The sequence below is a fragment of the Salvelinus alpinus genome, chromosome 17 (genome assembly GCF_045679555.1).
Source record: "Salvelinus alpinus chromosome 17, SLU_Salpinus.1, whole genome shotgun sequence".
In the NCBI taxonomy this organism is placed as follows: Eukaryota; Metazoa; Chordata; class Actinopteri; order Salmoniformes; family Salmonidae; genus Salvelinus; species Salvelinus alpinus.
Window position 1 is genome coordinate 48,693,378 of NC_092102.1, and position 22,074 is coordinate 48,715,451.

Consider the following 22,074-nt stretch of genomic DNA (forward strand, 5'->3'; position numbering starts at 1 on the left):
CACAAATTATAGCCTACTCAATATTGTATTTTGTTAATGGTATTGTACACTATTTAAATATGAAGAAAAAAATATATCAAGCCAAGCAAATCTGATCATTTAGCGTGAGGGAATCTCTTATTCATCTATGTTCCTCTCAGCTCTGGAGCTGCTGAAGGAAGCCATTAGCAAAGCCGGCTACACCGACAAGATTGTGATCGGCATGGACGTGGCTGCCTCCGAGTTCTACAAGGACGGGAAATACGACCTGGACTTCAAGTCACCTGACGACTCCAGCCGTTACATCACCCCAGACCAGCTGGGAGACCTCTACAAGAGCTTCGTCAAGGATTATCCAGGTGGGTGTTCATGTGTCCCAAATGGCACCCTATTCCCTATATAGTGCACTACTTTAGACCAGAGCCCTATTCACTATATAGTGCACTACTTTAGACCAGAGCCCTATTCCCTATATAGTGCACTACTTTAGACCAGAGCCATATTCCCTATATAGTGCACTACTTTAGACAAGAGCCCTATTCCCTATATAGTGCACTACTTTAGACCAGAGCCCTATTCCCTATATAGTGCACTACTTTAGACCAGAGCCCTATTCCCTATATAGTGCACTACTTTAGACCAGAGCCCTATTCCCTATATAGTGCACTACTTTAGACCAGAGCCCTATTCCCTAGATAGTGCACTACTTTAGACCAGAGCCCTATTCACTATATAGTGCACTACTTTTGTCCAGGGTCCCCATCACCAAGGGGGATAGGTTGCCTGGGGTCGGCAGTGCTACTACCACTAGATGAAGAATTACCCAGGTCTGTTACTGAGATAAACACTGATCCTCATTATACTGTTAAGACTCTGGCTGAGTTACCCAGGTCTGTTACTGAGATAAACACTGATCCTCATTATACTGTTAAGACTCTGGCTGAGTTACCCAGGTCTGTTACTGAGATAAACACTGATCCTCATTATACTGTTAAGACTCTGCTGAGTTACCCAGGTCTGTTACTGAGATAAACACTGATCCTCATTATACTGTTAAGACTCTGGCTGAGTTACCCAGGTCTGTTACTGAGATAAACACTGATCCTCATTATACTGTTAAGACTCTGGCTGAGTTACCCAGGTCTGTTACTGAGATAAACACTGATCCTCATTATACTGTTAAGACTCTGGCTGAGTTACCCAGGTCTGTTACTGAGATAAACACTGATCCTCATTATACTGTTAAGACTCTGCTGAGTTACCCAGGTCTGTTACTGAGATAAACACTGATCCTCATTCTACTGTTAAGACTCTGGCTGAGTTACCCAGGTCTGTTACTGAGATAAACACTGATCCTCATTATACTGTTAAGACTCTGCTGAGTTATCCAGGTCTGTTACTGAGATAAACACTGATCCTCATTATACTGTTAAGACTCTGGCTGAGTTACCCAGGTCTGTTACTGAGATAAACACTGATCCTCATTATACTGTTAAGACTCTGGCTGAGTTAACTGAGATAACACTGATCCTCCGGTTTAACAATGCTAAATGGCACGCTATTACCCATAGTACACGCTATTACCCATAGGGCACCCTATTACCCATAGGGCACACTATTACCCATAGTGCACACTATTACCCATAGGGCACACTATTACCCATAGGGCACACTATTACCCATAGGGCACCCTATTACTAATAGGGCACGCTATTACCCATAGGGCACGCTATTACCCATAGGGCACGCTATTACCCATAGTGCACACTATTACCCATAGGGCACCCTATTACCCATAGGGCACCCTATTACCCATAGGACACGCTATTACCCATAGTACACGCTATTACCCATAGGGCACACTATTACCCATAGGGCACACTATTACCCATAGGGCACACTATTACCCATAGGGCACACTATTACCCATAGGGCACCCTATTACTAATAGGGCACGCTATTACCCATAGGGCACCCTATTACTAATAGGGCACGCTATTACCCATAGTGCACGCTATTACCCATAGGGCACGCTATTACCCATAGTGCACACTATTACCCATAGGGCACCCTATTACCCATAGGACACGCTATTACCCATAGTACACGCTATTACCCATAGGGCACACTATTACCCATAGGGCACCCTATTACCCATAGTGCACCCTATTACCCATAGTGCACCCTATTACCCATAGGACACGCTATTACCCATAGGACACGCTATTACCCATAGTGCACGCTATTACCCATAGGGCACCCTATTACCCATAGGACACCCTATTACCCATAGGGCACCCTATTACCCATAGGGCACGCTATTACCCATAGGGCACACTATTACCCATAGGGCACACTATTACCCATAGTGCACACTATTACCCATAGGGCACACTATTACCCATAGGGCACCCTATTACTAATAGGGCACGCTATTACCCATAGGACACGCTATTACCCATAGGGCACCCTATTACTAATAGGGCACGCTATTACCCATAGGACACGCTATTACCCATAGAGCACGCTATTACCCATAGGGCACACTATTACCCATAGTGCACACTATTACCCATAGGGCACACTATTACCCATAGGGCACGCTATTACCCATAGGACACCCTATTACTAATAGGGCACGCTACTACCCATAGGGCACGCTATTACCCATAGGGCACGCTATTACCCATAGTGCACACTATTACCCATAGGGCACCCTATTACCCATAGGGCACCCTATTACCCATAGGACACGCTATTACCTATAGTACACACTATTACCCATAGGGCACACTATTACCCATAGGGCACACTATTACCCATAGGGCACCCTATTACTAATAGGGCACGCTATTACCCATAGGGCACCCTATTACTAATAGGGCACGCTATTACCCATAGTGCACGCTATTACCCATAGGGCACGCTATTACCCATAGTGCACACTATTACCCATAGGGCACCCTATTACCCATAGGACACGCTATTACCCATAGTACACGCTATTACCCATAGGGCACACTATTACCCATAGGGCACCCTATTACCCATAGGGCACCCTATTACCCATAGTGCACCCTATTACCCATAGTGCACCCTATTACCCATAGGACACGCTATTACCCATAGGACACGCTATTACCCATAGTGCACGCTATTACCCATAGGGCACCCTATTACCCATAGGACACCCTATTACCCATAGGGCACCCTATTACCCATAGGGCACGCTATTACCCATAGGGCACGCTATTACCCATAGGGCACGCTATTACCCATAGGACACGCTATTACCCATAGGGCACCCTATTACTAATAGGGCACGCTATTACCCATAGGACACGCTATTACCCATAGGGCACGCTATTACCCATAGTGCACACTATTACCCATAGGACACGCTATTACCCATAGGGCACCCTATTACCCATAGGGCACACTATTACCCATAGTGCACACTATTACCCATAGGGCACACTATTACCCATAGGGCACGCTATTACCCATAGGACACCCTATTACTAATAGGGCACGCTATTACCCATAGGGCACACTATTACCCATAGGACACGCTATTACCCATAGGGCACGCTATTACCCATAGGGCACGCTATTACCCATAGGGCACCCTATTACCCATAGTGCACACTATTACCCATAGGACACGCTATTACCCATAGGACACCCTATTACCCATAGGACACGCTATTACCCATAGGGCACACTATTACCCATAGGGCACACTATTACCCATAGGGCACCCTATTACCCATAGTGCACACTATTACCCATAGGACACGCTATTACCCATAGGGCACCCTATTACCCATAGGGCACGCTATTACCCATAGTGCACACTATTACCCATAGTGCACACTATTACCCATAGTGCACACTATTACCCATAGGGCACCCTATTACCCATAGGGCACGCTATTACCCATAGTGCACACTATTACCCATACTGCACACTATTACCCATAGTGCACACTATTACCCATAGGGCACACTATTACCCATAGGGCACCCTATTACCCATAGGGCACGCTATTACCCATAGTGCACACTATTACCCATAGTGCACACTATTACCCATAGTGCACACTATTACCCATAGTGCACACTATTACCCATAGTGCACACTATTACCCATAGGGCACACTATTACCCATAGGGCACACTATTACCCATAGGGCACCCTATTACCCATAGGGCACACTATTACCCATAGTGCACACTATTACCCATAGGGTACGCTATTACCCATAGGGCACGCTATTACCCATAGTGCACGCTATTACCCATAGGGCACCCTATTACCCATAGGGCACACTATTACCCATAGGGCACACTATTACCCATAGGGCACACTATTACCCATAGGGCACACTATTACCCATAGGGCACACTATTACCCATAGGGCACACTATTACCCATAGGGCACACTATTACCCATAGTGCACACTATTACCCATAGGGCACACTATTACCCATAGTGCACACTATTACCCATAGTGCACCCTATTACCCATAGTGCACACTATTACCCATAGTGCACCCTATTACCCATAGGGCACCCTATTACCCATAGGACACCCTATTACCCATAGGACACCCTATTACCCATAGGACACCCTATTACCCTTAGTGCACACTATTACCCATAGTGCACCATATTACCCATAGGGCACACTATTACCCATAGTGCACCCTATTACCCATAGGGCACACTATTACCCATTCACATTTGTAATTGCAGTCGATTAGGCTTTAGAGTTGCACGGCTCTTTTTCCCCCCGTCTCTCCCCAGTAGTGACCTTAGCAACATGTTCTAACGACTAACCCGTTACAGCCCTTCTCCTCTGTCTTCTACAGTGGTGTCCATTGAGGATCCCTTTGACCAGGATGACTGGGCGGCATGGTCCAAGTTCACGGCTGAGACCAGCATCCAGGTGGTGGGTGACGATCTGACCGTCACCAACCCCAAGCGCATCGCCAAGGGTGTGGCCGACAAGGCCTGCAACTGCCTGCTGCTCAAGGTCAACCAGATCGGCTCCGTCACAGAGTCCCTGCAGGCGTGAGTAACTGTCCACACACAGACGGCCATTTTGGTTCAGCCTGGTTCCATCACTGACACTCCACTGGCAGCCATTTTGTTGCCGTTGTTTCAGACAGTGCTGAAGGTAAAGGGAGACTGATGAAAGGGGGAAATGTAGTGGATGGTCAATGTGGACCTGGGTGTCAAACCCATCTGGGGACATTGGGTGTACCAGTGGAGGATGCTGAGGGGAGAACAGCTCGTAATAATGGCCGGAACGCAGCAAATAGAACGGCGTTAACCCCATGGAAACCATGTGCCTGATGTATTTGTTACCATTACACACCTATTCCGCTCCAGCCGTTACCACGAGCCCGTCCTCCCCAATTAAGGTGCCACCAGCCTCCTGTGGTATGTATATGTAAGTTTCTGTACTAGCTAATGAATGTGTTCGCTGTTTCCTGTGTGTAGCTGCAAAATGGCCCAGACCAATGGCTGGGGGGTGATGGTCAGCCATCGCTCTGGAGAGACCGAGGACACTTTCATCGCTGACCTGGTCGTCGGTCTCTGCACTGGACAGGTAGGATACACCTTCTCATCAGATTACAGATTTCATTGGATTACTTTTATCAAAATTACATTTATTTAGTGAAACAGATTTTAATACAGGTGTGATCTAACACTGAAGGAGATGTTGGTTCAAAGTTCAGCAGACAGACACTTGGTTCTATCGTGTTGTGATCCCACTGCAAGTGCCGTCGTGTTGTGATCCCACTGCAAGTTCTATCGTGTTGTGATCTCACTGCAAGTTCCGTCGTGTTGTGATCTCACTGCAAGTTCCGTCGTGTTGTGATCCCACTGCAAGTTCTATCGTGTTGTGATTCCACTGCATGTTCTATCGTGTTGTGATTCCACTGCATGTTCTATCGTGTTGTGATCCCACTGCAAGTTATATCGTGTTGTGATCCCACTGCAAGTTATATCGTGTTGTGATCCCACTGCAAGTTATATCGTGTTGTGATCCCACTGCAAGTTATATCGTGTTGTGATCCCACTGCAAGTTCCGTTTTGTTGTGATCCCACTGCAAGTTCCGTCGTGTTGTGATCCCACTGCAAGTTCCATCGTGTTGTGATCCCACTGCAAGTTCCATCGTGTTGTGATCCCACTGCAAGTTCTATCGTGTTGTGATTCCACTGCAAGTTCTATCGTGTTGTGATTCCACTGCAAGTTCTATCGTGTTGTGATTCCACTGCAAGTTCCGTCGTGTTGTGATCCCACTGCAAGTTCTATCGTGTTGTGATCCCACTGCAAGTTCTATCGTGTTGTGATCCCACTGCAAGTTCCGTCGTGTTGTGATCCCACTGCAAGTTATATCGTGTTGTGATCCCACTGCAAGTTCCGTTTTGTTGTGATCCCACTGCAAGTTCTATCGTGTTGTGATCCCACTGCAAGTTCCGTTTTGTTGTGATCCCACTGCAAGTTCCGTTTTGTTGTGATCCCACTGCAAGTTCCGTTTTGTTGTGATCCCACTGCAAGTTCCGTCGTGTTGTGATCCCACTGCAAGCTCCGTCATGAGAGCATTGCTTTATTCTCACCATAATTTTATCAGCATCAGCTTTTCCTGGAAATAATTCTGTATTGATACCTGGTGTTCCGGTGAACTTTATTAACTGATATGCTGTGGTATGCTGTGTTCCAGACAACTTAAATAACTGATATGCTGTGGCATGCTGTGTTCCAGACAACTTAAATAACTGATATGCTGTGGCATGCTGTGTTCCATACAACTTAAATAACTGATATGCTATGGTATGCTGTGTTCCAGACAACTTAAATAACTGATATGCTGTGGTATGCTGTGTTCCAGACAACTTAAATAACTGATATGCTGTGGTATGCTGTGTTCCAGACAACTTAAATAACTGATATGCTGTGGTATGCTGTGTTCCAGACAACTTAAATAACTGATATGCTGTGGTATGCTGTGTTCCAGACAACTTAAATAACTGATATGTTGTGGTATGCTGTGTCCCAGACAACTTAAATAACTGATATGTTGTGGTATGCTGTGTCCCAGACAACTTAAATAACTGATATGCTGTGGTATGCTGTGTCCCAGACAACTTAAATAACTGATATGTTGTGGTATGCTGTGTCCCAGACAACTTAAATAACTGATATGCTGTGGTATGCTGTGTCCCAGACAACTTAAATAACTGATATGCTATGGTATGCTGTGTCCCAGACAACTTAAATAACTGATATGCTGTGGTATGCTGTGTCCCAGACAACTTAAATAACTGATATGTTGTGGTATGCTGTGTTCCAGACAACTTAAATAACTGATATGCTGTGGTATGCTGTGTTCCAGACAACTTAAATAACTGATATGCTGTGGTATGCTGTGTTCCAGACAACTTAAATAACTGATATGCTGTGGTATGCTGTGTCCCAGACAACTTAAATAACTGATATGCTGTGGTATGCTGTGTTCCAGACAACTTAAATAACTGATATGCTGTGTTCCAGACTGTAAGGGCTGTTGTCCTCCTCTTCCTCAGATGAGGAGAGGAGAGAAGGATCAGTGGACCAATACGCAGCATTAGGGAAATATGCCATCTCTTTATTTGACACGACGGCACACGAAAACAAAACACTTACAAAATTACAAAACAAGAAAACGACGTAGACGAAAACCTGAACATGAACTTACATAACTAAAACGTAAAACTCACGGACAGGAACAGACTACATCAAAACGAACGAACGAACGAACGAACGAACGAACGAACGAACGAACAACCAAACAGTCCCGTATGGTACATACATCGACGACACAGGAGACAATCACCCACAAACAAACAGTGAGAACACCCTACCTAAATATGACTCTTAATTAGAGGAAAACGCAAAACACCTGCCTCTAATTAAGAGCCATACCAGGCAACCAAAACCAACATAGAAACAGAAAACATAGACTGCCCACCCAAAACTCACGCCCTGACCATATACACATACAAAAACCACAGAAAACAGGTCAGGAACGTGACACAGACAACTTAAATAACTGATATGCTGTGGTATGCTGTGTCCCAGACAACTTAATTAACTGATATGCTGTGGTATGCTGTGTTCCAGACAACTTAAATAACTGATATGCTGTGGTATGCTGTGTTCCAGACAACTTAAATAACTGATATGCTGTGGTATGCTGTGTCTCCAGTACAACTTAAATAACTGATATGCTGTGGTATGCTGTGTTCCAGACAACTTAAATAACTGATATGCTGTGGTATGCTGTGTCCCAGACAACTTAAATAACTGATATGCTGTGGTATGCTGTGTTCCAGACAACTTAAATAACTGATATGCTGTGGTATGCTGTGTTCCAGACAACTTAAATAACTGATATGCTGTGGTATGCTGTGTTCCAGACAACTTAAATAACTGATATGCTGTGGTATGCTGTGTGTCCTTCTCCAGATCAAGACCGGTGCCCCGTGCAGATCTGAGCGTCTGGCTAAGTACAACCAGCTGCTCAGGTGAGCTCCGTCTTTAAACTCTTAACTCAGTTGTATAAAATATTGTCACTAGTTATATCATGTCATATGTTCTTCATTAGATATATCCTTTGACTTAAAAGGTGTACATTTGGCCCAAAATAGAGAGCAGTATAATGGCTTCTTTTTTAGGCACTAACTCCTATTGGGAAATGAATGGTGTTTTTGCAGGGTTTTTGGATAATCGCTGAAAATAAGGTCTGAGGTAAACACAGGTTTAGGAGATCGTATACGTTTTGTTCTATGAGATAAGCTACATCAGCTAACGTCACTTCTTGTGAATTTTGAAGATGACATAAAGGCTTCATAATTCATAGAGGTCATGTTGACTGACTGATATTACCTCATAGAACAAAACATGAAGGCTTCATAATTCATAGATGTCAGGTTAACTAACCCTTATTATGACAAAGAACAAAACGTATCAGATCTCCTAAGCCTGTGTTTACCTCAGACCTTATTATCGTCGTCTATCCCAAAAACCCTATTCTTTCCCCATTCATTTTCCCCCCATAGGAAACGCTGAACCAACCAGAGTTAACTAATTTCTGTTTTTTTAGGGCTACAAGCTGGCGCTCTCTATATCACCCATCTTAATATGCCATTATCAAGGATAATAGTAGGCTATTTTAGTACTCCAACTGTTGAAACCTCCAGCCAAATGAAATGTCTGACTATCTTCCATAGGATTGAGGAGGAGCTTGGAGACAAAGCTGTCTTTGCCGGCCAGAACTTCAGGCACCCAATCTAAGGAGGTTCAACTTCTCCTTGGGCCTTCGTGTTTTCATCCTGCATAAGTACAGTAAACCCCACCACATAAAGCCACGCTAGGTGTCTACGCACTGCCCTGTCCAGAGGAAGGAATATGGATCGCCGTTGAAATTAAACCCCAATGTCCAAGTCTGTGGTTCCGTTAGCACGTTAGGAAACCCTAATCTAACTTGTACTGCACTGACCTTAATGCACCGTCACCAACCTAACCTCTACGACTCCTTAAATAGTGTTTGTCCTTTGTGTCAGTATAACCTTATCGTGTGATGATGAGAGATCTTTGTTTGTGTCAGTGTAACTTTATCGTGTGATGATGAGAGATCTTTGTTTTTGCTTCTTGTGAGTTGTAGTGATTCTTGGTTGTCTCCTATGAGTAGTATTATTCTAGTGGAGAGCTTCTGTAAGTTTAGCACTGTGCTGTTATTGGGCAGGACAGACAGAGGACTGTATGTGCAATGTGTCACCTCTGAAGAGAAGTTCTAGTGTTGCTACTGTAAGCGTTGGCAGAATTACCAGAAATAAACCTATGAAACAGACAAGAGATGTCATTCTACCTCTCTGTGTGCTTTCTTGTTATTATATAATCTGTAAGTTCCTGTATCACAAAATTCAGTGACACTGAAATCATTCTGAAATCATTCTGGACCCAGAAGGCATCCATAGTTATCAAAATTACTTTTTTTTAACTGAAAAGGTATCAAGCTTGTTTTCCTTCTAAATGATAATGGTTTTAACCTGAGGCCTGTTTTTAAGTGGGAGAACAGACCTGAGGCCTGTTTATAAGTGGGAGAACAGACCTGAGGCCTGTTTATAAGTGGGAGAACAGACCTGAGGCCTGTTTATAAGTGGGAGAACAGGTATAATGGTTTTAATTGGGAGAGGAGGCCTGTTTATAAGTGTGTCTGCTGTGAAGTCCCTAGCTATCTATGTTGTGATGTATTTGGAACTGCCAGAGAGAGGCAGTAACATGAGCCTGCGGTAAGAAGGACAGAGACACCATTTCTGGATGTACAGGCTCCCCTTGAAGGGGAGACCTGGGTTTAAATATTATTTGAAATCTTTCAACTTTGAGTGTTTCCTGCAGTCTGCCTAGATTACCAGATGATCTTTTTTTTTTTTTTTTTACCAGGCAAGTTAGTTAAGAACAAATTCTTATTTACAATGAAAGCCTACAGTGGGTTAAGTCCCTTGTTCAGGGGTAGAACAACTGGTATTTTACCTTGTCAGCTCAGGGATTTGATCTAGCAACCTTCTGGTTACCGGCCCAAAGCTCTAACCACTACGCTACCTGCCACACCTCCCAGTTAAAAATTGAGACTATTCTATTGGTTCCATTTTGCCAGACAAGCTCAATCAAGCCCTGATAAACGTATTTTAAATTATTTCAAATAGTTGTTGAACCCAGGTCTGACTGAGCCCTGCCAAGATGGATGCTCAGTCAGCAGCATTACACTACATAGCTGCTTGCCCATGGAGGCTGGAAGTTAATTCCTTTGCGGAAGTGTATAGACCTGGCTGCCACCATTGATTAGCTGTATACATTTCATTATCCTTACATAGATCATATGAAGCAAGAGGCAAACAGTCTACACTGTTTATAATTCCGCTTTTAGGAGCAGTGAAACGGTTCATAATAATGTCTGGAACGGAGTAAAGGGAATGGCATCAAACACCTGGATACCACGCCTTTGATGTATTTTATAACGTTCCACTGATTCCACTCCAGTCATTAGCACGAGCCCGTCCTCCCCAATTAAGGTGCCACCAGCCTCCTGTGACACAGGAACTGCTACAGCCTCTCATAGTGAAGTAGTGCAGTCAACTGCCTTTCAGTAAGGAAATGGGTCTTATTGATGTGTTTTTCAAAGACAGATTTGATTCAGCGACAGAAACATAAAAAAGGCAGAATTTGGAAGAAATCAGAATAATCTCCGTTGTGGAAAATCTGTAAACACTGACCAACCCCTCCCTTGTTTGAGAGCTGCGCTTCAGTCTCATCTTCTTTGAGTCATACACCCCCTGGTGGTTACTGCCATGAAGTACCGCTATGCTCCTACCACTGATTGAAATAAAATGTACCGCTAGAGGTCTCTGTTTATCTTAGTTTAAGATTTTTTCTTTGATTTACAGCGTACAGTACATGTAAATGGTTAATACATTCGTCTTTCTAACTTCACCTTTATAAAAAATATGTCAACATATTACATCTTAAATAATATGACTTGGCACGAAAATGTTGCATGACGTTTTAATACATCACTGATCCAGATTACTTTGTTCATTTCAATGTAACTTCATAACGCCTAACTACAGAGATCGACATTTTAAAAGTGAAACATTGTTTTTCGAGGTCAGACAAGGCAGACGGCGAGGCTTATATTAAACCCCCCTCCGCTGTACCAAACTAAATGTTAGGCTGGAAGCGAGCAGGAAATAATGTGCTAGTTGAGATAAATACAAGAGATGGTTGCCACAGCAACAGCGACATGATATTCTTAAGGAGGCGTAGTGATACGTTTTAGATATAACTGTTACTGATACATCACGGCTTGGAACGCTGCTCGTCCATTCAGCATCCACGATCCAAACGACCAGTTTTAAATAGGGCCAAGTTATTATAGTGTGTACACGAGCAGCGTGTACAGGCTTTTGTTAAAGGGCTTTATAATTAATTGATTTGTTAAACCATGTCTACTTACTGCATTCTGAAACAAAAATGCTATTGAAAGCTGTGACCACTGAAGTCCAGAGGTGAGACCAAGTCATTGTTTTTACAAGTCTCAAGTCTTAGCACTCAAGTCACAAGTCAAGACAGGCAAGACCGAGTCAAGTCTCAAGTCAAGAACGTCAAGTATCAAGTCAAGTCTCAAGTCCTTAACTTTGAGTTTCGAGTCCTAAACAAGTCATAATGTGCTCTTCACCAAATGTAATACCATTTCATATTTTTAACAAGAGTAATAGTATATTACATTTACGCAAATCATGAATGCTTTTAAAAATATCTATATATTTATTACTTACCAAATAAACTTTATATTTCCATGGAAATACATGGGTAGCCATGAGAAAGACCCCCCCCCCCCCCCAATAGTGATCGACTATCGAGGAGATCGAGAATCGGGCGATGTAGGCTTGTACACAATCGCCCAACCTTAACACACACACACACACACTCTCTCTGTGTGGTTACAGTAGGCTAACGTATGTCAATGGTTTTAGGAACAGCATTAACATCAGGCAGGATTTAGGCTACCAACTGCCTAGCCAGTTGTAGCTCAATCTTGGGTGCAATAATCACGTTCCCGCACTGATTGACTGTGTGTCATTGATTTAACGTTACGTTAGCCGACATGATACACCAGTAAAGTAATCAAATATATAGCTGTCGGCTATATTAGCCACGACTTATCTTTCTTTGTGCAGCTTCAAATGTCGAACAAAGTTGGAAATTGTTGCGCCTCCGTATGTAATTTTCTTCCTGTCAGGTTGGGGAGGGTATCAAGTCAGCTTGGGGAGGGTATCAAGTCAGGTTGAGGAAGGTATCAAGTCAGGTTGGGGAGGGTATCAAGTCAGGTTGAGGAAGGTATCAAGTCAGGTTGGGGAGGGTATCAAGTCAGGTTGGGGAGGGTATCAAGTCAGGTTGAGGAAGGTATCAAGTCAGGTTGAGGAGGGTATCAAGTCAGGTTGAGGAGGGTATCAAGTCAGGTTGAGGAGGGTATCAAGTCAGGTTGGGGAGGGTATCAAGTCAGTTTGGAGAGGGTATCAAGTCAGGTTGAGGAGGGTATCAAGTCAGGTTGAGGAGGGTATCAAGTCAGGTTGGGGAGGGTATCAAGTCAGGTTGGGGAGGGTATCAAGTCAGCTTGGGGAGGGTATCAAGTCAGGTTGGGGAGGGTATCAAGTCAGGTTGGGGAGGGTATCAGGTCAGTTTGGGGAGGGTATCAAGTCAGTTTGGGGAGGGTATCAAGTCAGGTTGGGGAGGGTATCAAGTCAGCTTGGGGAGGGTATCAAGTCAGGTTGGGGAGGGTATCAAGTCAGGTTGGGGAGGGTATCAAGTCAGTTTGGCAGTTTGGGGAGGGTATCAAGTCAGCTTGGGGAGGGTATCAAGTCAGGTTGGGGAGGGTATCAAGTCAGGTTGGGGAGGGTATCAAGTCAGCTTGGGGAGGGTATCAAGTCAGGTTGGGGAGGGTATCAAGTCAGGTTGGGGAGGGTATCAAGTCAGTTTGGGGAGGGTATCAAGTCAGTTTGGGGAGGGTATCAAGTCAGTTTGGGGAGGGTATCAAGTCAGGTTGGGGAGGGTATCAAGTCAGCTTGGGGAGGGTATCAAGTCAGTTTGGGGAGGGTATCAAGTTAGGTTGGGGAGGGTATCAAGTCAGGTTGGGGAGGGTATCAAGTCAGGTTGGGGAGGGTATCAAGTCAGTTTGGGGAGGGTATCAAGTCAGTTTGGGGAGGGTATCAAGTCAGGTTGGGGAGGGTATCAAGTCAGCTTGGGGAGGGTATCAAGTCAGGTTGGGGAGGGTATCAAGTCAGCTTGGGGAGGGTATCAAGTCAGGTTGGGGAGGGTATCAAGTCAGTTTGGGGAGGGTATCAAGTCAGGTTGGGGAGGGTATCAAGTCAGTTTGGGGAGGGTATCAAGTCAGGTTGGGGAGGGTATCAAGTCAGCTTGGGGAGGGTATCAAGTCAGGTTGGGGAGGGTATCAAGTCAGGTTGGGGAGGGTATCAAGTCAGGTTGGGGAGGGTATCAAGTCAGGTTGGAAAGGGTATCAAGTCAGGTTGGGGAGGGTATCAAGTCAGTGTGTCGGGAGAGGATATCAAGTCAGGTTGGGGAGGGTATCAAGTCAGGTTGGAAAGGGTATCAAGTCAGCTTGGGGTTGGGGAGGGTATCAAGTCAGGTTGGGGTTGGGGAGGGTATCAAGTCAGGTTGGAAAGGGTATCAAGTCAGGTCGGGGAGGGTATCAAGTCAGGTTGGAAAGGGTATCAAGTCAGGTCGGGGAGGGTATCAAGTCAGGTTGGGGAGGGTATCAAGTCAGGTTGGAAAGGGTATCAAGTCAGGTCGGGGAGGGTATCAAGTCAGGTTGGGGAGGGTATCAAGTCAGGTTGGAAAGGGTATCAAGTCAGGTTGGAAAGGGTATCAAGTCAGGTCGGGGAGGGTATCAAGTCAGGTTGGGGAGGGTATCAAGTCAGGTTGGAAAGGGTATCAAGTCAGCTTGGGGTTGGGGAGGGTATCAAGTCAGGTTGGAAAGGGTATCAAGTCAGGTCGGGGAGGGTATCAAGTCAGGTCGAGTCATAAGGCTCAAGTCTTATGATTGTTGACTTCAGGAAACAGCAGAGGGAGCACCCCCCTATCCACATCGACGGGACAGTAGTGGAGAAGGTGGAAAGTTTTAAGTTCCTCGGTGTACACATCACGGATAAACTGAATTGATCCACCCACACAGACAGCGTTGTGAAGAAGGCGCAGCAGCGCCTCTTCAACCTCAGGAGGCTGAAGAAATTCGGCTTGTCACCAAAAGCACTCACAAACTTTTACAGATGCACAATCGAGAGCATCCTGTCGGGCTGTATCACCGCATGGTACGGCAACTGCTCCGCCCACAACCGTAAGGCTCTCCAGAGGGTAGTGAGGTCTGCACAACGCATCACCGGGGGCAAACTACCTGCCCTCCAGGACACCTACACCACCCGATGTCACAGGAAGGCCATAAAGATCATCAAGCACAACAACCACCCGAGCCACTGCCTGTTCACCCCGCTATCATCCAGAAGGCGAGGTCAGTACAGGTGCATCAAAGCAGGGACCGAGAGACTGAAAAACAGCTTCTATCTCAAGGCCATCAGACTGTTAAACAGCCACCACTAACATTTAGCGGCCGCTGCCAACATACTGACTCAACTCCAGCCACTTTAATAATAGGAATTGATGGAAATTATGTAAAAATGTATCACTAGCCACTTTAAACAATGCCACTTAATATAATGTTTACATACCCTACATTACTCATCTCATATGTATATGTATATACTGTACTGTATATCATCCACTGCATCTTGCCATCTTTATGTAATACATGTATCACTAGCCACTTTAAACTATGCCACTTTATGTTTACATACCCTACATTACTCATCTCATATGTATAGACTGTACACTATACCATCTACTGCATCTTGCCTATGCCGTTCTGTACCATCACTCATTCATATATCTTTATGTACATATTCTTTATCCCTTTACACTTGTGTGTATAAGGTAGTAGTTGTGGAATTGTTAGGTTAGATTACTTGTTGGTTATTACTGCATTGTCGGAACTAGAAGCACAAGCATTTCGCTACACTCGCATTAACATCTGCTAACCATGTGTATGTGACAAATAAAATTTGATTTGATTTGATTTGAAGTCCAAGTCAAGTCACGAGTCATTGGTGTTAAAGTCAAAGTCGAGTTGCAAGTCATCATATTTGTGACTCGAGTCTGACTCGAGTCCAAGTCATGTGACTCCAGTCCACACCTCTGCTGAAGTCATACATGTTTTGTATCTTGTGTATTATTAATATCGCTCATATTGTCTTGATTTATTGGTTAATAAAACACTCCCTAGGTAACAACCAAGTTAGTGTTCTGTACTGAGCAATGGTTTACACTGAGTATACACTGAGTATACTCAAGTATACTCTTTCCATGACATAGACTGACCAGGTGACTCTAGGTGAAAGCTATGATCCCTTATTGATGTCACTTGTTCAATCCACTTCAATCAGGGAAGGGGAGGAGACAGGTTTCTTACCCTTTTTTCTCCCTAATTTCATGATATCCAATTGGTAGTTACAGTCTTGTCCCATCGCTCCAACTCCCATACGGCTGTAACCCGGAAGCCAGCCGCACCAATGTGTCAGCGTGCATGCGCCCGGCCTGCCAAACCCTCCCCTAACCCGGACGACTCTGCGCCAATTGTGCGTCGCCTCATGGGTCTCCCGGTCGAGGCCGGCTACGACACAGCCCGGGATCTAACTCGGATCTGTAGTGACGCCTCAAGCACTGCAGTGCCTTAGACCACTGCACCACTCGGGAGGCAAAGAAGGATTTTTAAGCCTTGAAACATGGATTGTGTATGTGTTTCATTCAGAGGGTGAAGACAAAAGATGTACAGTGCATTCGGAAAATATTCACACACCTTGACTTTTTCCACAGATTTTCATCAAGGATCTCTCTGTACTTTTCTCCGTTCATCGTTCCCTCGATCCTGACTAGTCTCCCAGTCTCTGCCGCTGAAAAACCTCCCCACCCAATGATGCTGCCACCACCATGCTTCACTGTAAGGATGGTGACAGGTTTCCCCCAGACGTGATGCCTGGCATTCAGGCCAAAGAGTTCAATTTTGGTTTCATCAGATCAGAGAATCTTGATTCTCATGGTCTGAGAGTCTTTGGGTGCCTTTTGGCAAACTCCAAGCGGGCTGTCATGTGCCTTTTACTGAGGAGTGGCTTCCATCTGGCAACTCTACCATAAAGGCCTGATTGGTGGAGTTCTGCAGAGATGGTTGTCCTTCTGGAAGGTTCTCCCATCTCCACAGAGGAACTTTAGAGCTCTGTCAGAGTGACAATCGGTTCTTGGTCACCTCCCTGACCATGGCCCTTCTCCCCCGATTGCTCAGTTTGGCTGGGCGGCCAGCTATAGGAAGAGTCTTGGTGGTTCCAAACTTCTATTTAAGAATGACGGAGGCCACTGTGTTTTTGGGGATCTTCAATGCTGTAGAAATGTTTTGGTACCCTTCCCCAGATCTGTGCCTCAACACAATCCTGTCTCAGAGCTCTACGGACAATTCCTTCGACCTCATGGCTTGGTTTTTGCTCTGACATGCACTGTCAACTGTGGGACCTTATATAGACAGGTGTGTGCCTTTCCAAATCATGTACAATCAATTGAATTTACCACAGGTGGACTCCAATCAAGTTGTAGAAACATCTCAAGGATGATCAATGGAAACAGGATGGACCTGAGCTCAATTTCGAGTCAGATATCAAAGTGTCTGAATACTGTAAATAAGGTATATAATTTTTTATTTTTTTGTATATATTTGCAAACATTTCTAAAATCCTGTTTACGCTTTATCATGGTGGGGTATTGTGTGTAGATTGATGAGATAAAATATATTTAATCAATTTTAGAATAAGGCTGTAACATAACAAAATGTGGAGAAAGTCAAGGGGTCTGAATACTTTTTGAATGCAATGAACAGGGTATGGTAGTAGGTGCCAAGTGTACCGGTTGAAGTGTGTCAAGAACTGCAACGCTGATGGGTTCTTCACGCTCAAGATTTTCCCGTGTGTATCAAGAGTGGTCCACCACCCAAAGGACATTCAGCCAACTTGACACAACTGTGGCCAGCATCCCTGTGGAACGCTTTCAACACCATGTTCGTGTCCGTGCCTCGACGAATTGAGGCTGTTCTGAGAGCAAAAGGGGGTACAACTCAATATAAGAAAGGTGTTGCTAATGTTTTGTCCACTCGGTGTATACACATCAATGGCACTGATACATCAGAGTATGAACGCCGTGGTCACGTTCTTGGAATTTCCCATTCCCACTTTTACAGTAGATGGCGGTAATTCACCAGTAGATGGAATGCCCAATCACCACATCCAAAGATGAAGAAGTGGGGGTGTCATGCTTGGTGTTGCTTCTCCCCACTCTGTGTCTCTTTAGCTAACTGAAGAGAAAATAGTCCGACACCGATTAGTCCCTCTTTACTCCATACTCCATCATTTTATGACAGAATTATCAAACGCGGTCAGTTGCGTTTTTATTATTAGTCCCCCCCAGTGGCTTGTGGCTGCCTAGCTAGGCTAGCTACTCCCCTGTGTAGCAGCACTTGGCCGGCTAGCTAGTCTGAGCTATTGTTTGTTGTTGTTGCAGTCAAATCTCAAACAAATCACAGATGGTGTAAAACAAGCCCTCCAAGGTAAGTGTTGCAATAGCTGTTGCTGTCTTAAGTTATTCTCATGCTTTGATGTTCACGAATAAAAGGGGGCGTGATGGCAAATCAAACAAGTAACGTTATCTTGCTAGCTTATATAGCTGTAGCTAGTTAGCTATTTGTATTTTTAGTTGTATCACGAATTATCTTGATGGGTCATTGGGTCTTTGGTGTGGTGATGACAACTAAATGTCACAAAGCTAATAGCAGCTAATAGCAGCTAACTAGCTTGCTAGCAATCAAAGCCTTAGCTTTTATTGACAGTTATTGCCATTTGTCTTCGAGATCATCTGATGATCCTATGCTATTATACCAGTGGCAATTAGCTATCTCACCCATAATATATTATCTCTAAGCTAGTCAGCTGTAGCTAGCTAACGTTGCTAAATCAACTCAACCAGAGACAGGCTAACGTTAGCAAGTGTTAGCTAGCTAGGTAACTAGCTAACCAGCTACATTACACCTACCAATAGTTAGCTAGCAAGCCAACTAGCTATGCTATCTAACATAGCTACCTAGCTAGCTAGCCAGAAAAAGAATAGTAAGAAGTAAAGTTAGCGAGCAAGATAACGTTAGTTATTCAAAGCAGATTGCTACATTTGAAAGGTTGATTTGACTAACTGGCCAATTGTTTTTAGATACGCTTCCTTTCTAAATCGAGATAATTAGCTAGCAGTTAGCATAGGTAAGCTAATTAGCTAGCTAGGTAACAATGACAGAACTGTCAAGGAGATGGCTATGTTGCAGCTTATAGACAAGACTCTTTCACTAGCAAACTGTTAGCGAAATCTGTAGTGATTTCTGTAAATTCAGATTTAGGGTCATCATTTAAAAAACACCGTTATTTTAGGGTAAGAGTTGCCTGCTTGGTACCTTATCTCTAGCTAGTTGTTTGTTGTTTGTCCCCCAAAAGCAAACGAGTGTCGCTAGCTAACGTTACAAAGAAAAGTAGTCAAAACCTAACCTCTTCTATTTCAATGCTTTGTGCTGTTTGTCCTCTGAATGTTGCCACAACAAGCAGTTGGCAAGTTTGATGTGAAAAGTGATTGCCGTGTACTGGACGTGTTCTCAACAGAAGGAACTGTAACTGTTTTCAACATATGGATCAAATTATGCATGTTCTTACAAGTTGATATAAAGCACCATGAATTCTTCCACCCCATGTTTGGCTCTTTACTGTACTGTTTGGAGGACAATAGATCAATCTTTTTAGTATGGTCTCTCGGTGCTCTCTGTGTAAAACACTGATGTGATTGTAGAGCCACTGCTTCTCATTGGAATAAGACTGATGGTGTTTTCACCACAAACATTGATTGAAGGGTACTGTCTGGGATCAGTAACACACACACACACACACACACACACACACACACACACACCATTAAATAGGCATGCAAGGGGTGCTGTAAATGTCTATCTACCGTTGCACAAGGCATTTTGTTTGGTTAGCCTAGATGTCTGCTGACTGAATAGGAGAAATGTGATGAACGTCTGGAGAGAAGAACACTTCACATTCACCCAAGAAAGTCATTTGGAATTGTTTAAGGATTGATTTGAGCGGGAATGGCAGCTGGGAGAGCAGGGAATGATGGTGTTGGTATACATCTGGAAGGCTTTGCCTATGAAGTGTTTGTCTGACTGACTGACTGAGGATCCCTTGGGAGTGCCTTACTACCTGGGTAGGCCTATTTTATTACATGGGTAGGCCTATTTATTCCCTGGGTAGGCCAATTTTATTCCCTGGGTATGCCTATTTTATTACCTGAGTAGGCCTATTTATTCACTGGGTAGTCCTATTTTATTACCAGGGTAGGCCTTACTGACTGAGGATCCCTTGGGAGTGCCTTATTACCTGGGTAGGCCTATTTTATTACATGGGTAGGCCTATTTATTCCCAGGGGAGGCCTATTTTAATCCCTGGGTAGGCCTATTTTATTACCTGGGTAGGCCTATTTTATTCCCTGGGTAGGCCTATTTTATTACCTGATTAGGCCTATTTTATTACCTGGGTAGGCCTATTTTATTCCCTGGGTAGGCCTATTTTATTACCTGAGTAGGCCTATTTTATTCCCTGGGTAGACCTATTTTATTACCTGGGTAGGCCTATTTTATTCCCTGGGTAGGCCTATTTTATTACCTGAGTAGGCCTATTTTATTCCCTGGGTAGGCCTATTTTATTACATTTACATTTACATTTAAGTCATTTAGCAGACGCTCTTATCCAGAGCGACTTACAAATTGGTGCATTCACCTTGAGTAGGCCTATTTATTCTCTGGATAGGCCTATTTATTCACAGTGTACACCTATTTATTCACTGTGCTGCAGTGGCAAGTCTTTGTTAGTTGATTTGTCAATAGGCAGGATGGGGGTGTTTTCATGCTGTGTTCGCATGCAGCCGGGCAGCGTGCTGTTACTGTGCTGCGTGTGTGTTGTTCTTCACCTAGATCTCTCTTCAGAAACATCTTCCCCTCCTCAGCGTTGTCCGTAAGATAATACACCATTATGGTTAGTCTCAGTGGAAGTCAAGTGAGTCCAGAGAGTTGCAGTGAGAGAGGTAACATATTATCCAACATCTATGGACATATGTTTTGAAATTGAAGGAGACATTTTTTTCTCTGTTTGGTTCTTATTTTTTTTATTTTCTTGTTAGGGATTTGAAGAATCCCTGTACGGTGAAAGCACTTTGTGACAACTGGTGTAAAAAAAAAAGCCTTCATAAATAGGCTACATTTGATTTAAAAGTAGTGGGCTATTTCTCCATTGAAATGGAGTCGTTGTATGTATGAATGGATTCTGTTAGACTCTTAGATGATACAGGGTAATTCATCAGAGGATTGACTGTTTAACATTCCAGTACTAGGGTTCTTAGATGGTTTATTTATTACCATTGAAATGTTCTTCTATCACCAGTGCTTCAGTGACATCCTCTACACACATAAGACTGCACTTGATATGGTTGGGCCGTATGAATAATCCTGCTTTGTTATTTGTCCCTCAAACGTCGAGTGTTTGGAAAATCGTTTTTTTCCCCCTCTGTTATCTGCCTGGCTACATTGTTACCTTCTAGGACAGCGTTCCTTTGTCCAGAGCATTAATTTACAATGTTCCGTCAAAGAGCTCTTGATGGGGCTGTTCAAGTGCTGAACATTTATTAAAATAAGTATCTGTCTGTCAGCCCATACTGATAGTCAGGCAGCACATGGTGCTCTCACAAGACAAGCAGGCTTCTCGCTCTCTCGCTGTCTGTCTCTGTTTGTCTGTCATTGTTCTCCTCAAAATATGTTTTTCTGGTCATGCCAACAACTAGAGTAATTGGCTGTTGCAGTGCTTCTCATGTGTTGTTTTAAGATATTGGGCTGAGACACAGGCCTGGCACACTGGCAGGAATGAGACACACACAGACGCTTTCTTTCTTTCTTTCTGTAGACATCTGGGGCATTGTGTTGTGGCCTTTTGTCCCCGGCACAAGGTGCACCTGTGTAATGATCATGCTGTTTAATCAGCTTCTTGATATGCCACAACTGTCAAGTGGATGGAATATCTTGGCAAATAAGAAATGCTCACTTACAGGGATGTAAACAAATGTGTGAACAACATTTGAGAGAAATATGTTTTTTGTGCATAGAACATTTCTGGGATGTTTATTTCAGCTCATGAAACATGGGACCAAGACTTACATGTTGATTTTATATTTAGTTCATTCCATTGCATGAGCCACATAATTGACCATCATTTAAATGAACATTCTACA

The 22,074-nt window shown here is 44.0% G+C and overlaps 2 protein-coding genes across 3 annotated transcripts in view; both read left to right on the top strand.

The window, feature by feature from the left end:
- Positions 1 to 9,898, top strand: part of LOC139543127 (alpha-enolase) — a 31,656-nt gene extending 21,758 nt beyond the window's left edge. For both annotated transcript variants that reach the window (XM_071349334.1, XM_071349335.1), the window contains exons 8-12: positions 141 to 338; positions 4,856 to 5,057; positions 5,490 to 5,598; positions 8,503 to 8,561; positions 9,267 to 9,898. In XM_071349334.1, the coding sequence (XP_071205435.1) occupies positions 141 to 338; positions 4,856 to 5,057; positions 5,490 to 5,598; positions 8,503 to 8,561; positions 9,267 to 9,330 (632 nt within the window). In that variant the 3' untranslated portion in view covers positions 9,331 to 9,898. The remainder of the gene's footprint in view (positions 1 to 140; positions 339 to 4,855; positions 5,058 to 5,489; positions 5,599 to 8,502; positions 8,562 to 9,266) is intronic.
- An 8,119-nt stretch (positions 9,899 to 18,017) lies between these two features.
- The window catches only part of LOC139543128 (arginine-glutamic acid dipeptide repeats protein-like), a 350,494-nt gene continuing 346,437 nt past the window's right edge, over positions 18,018 to 22,074 (top strand). The window contains exon 1 of the mRNA XM_071349337.1: positions 18,018 to 18,307. The gene's annotated coding sequence lies outside the window, so the exon portion shown is untranslated. The remainder of the gene's footprint in view (positions 18,308 to 22,074) is intronic.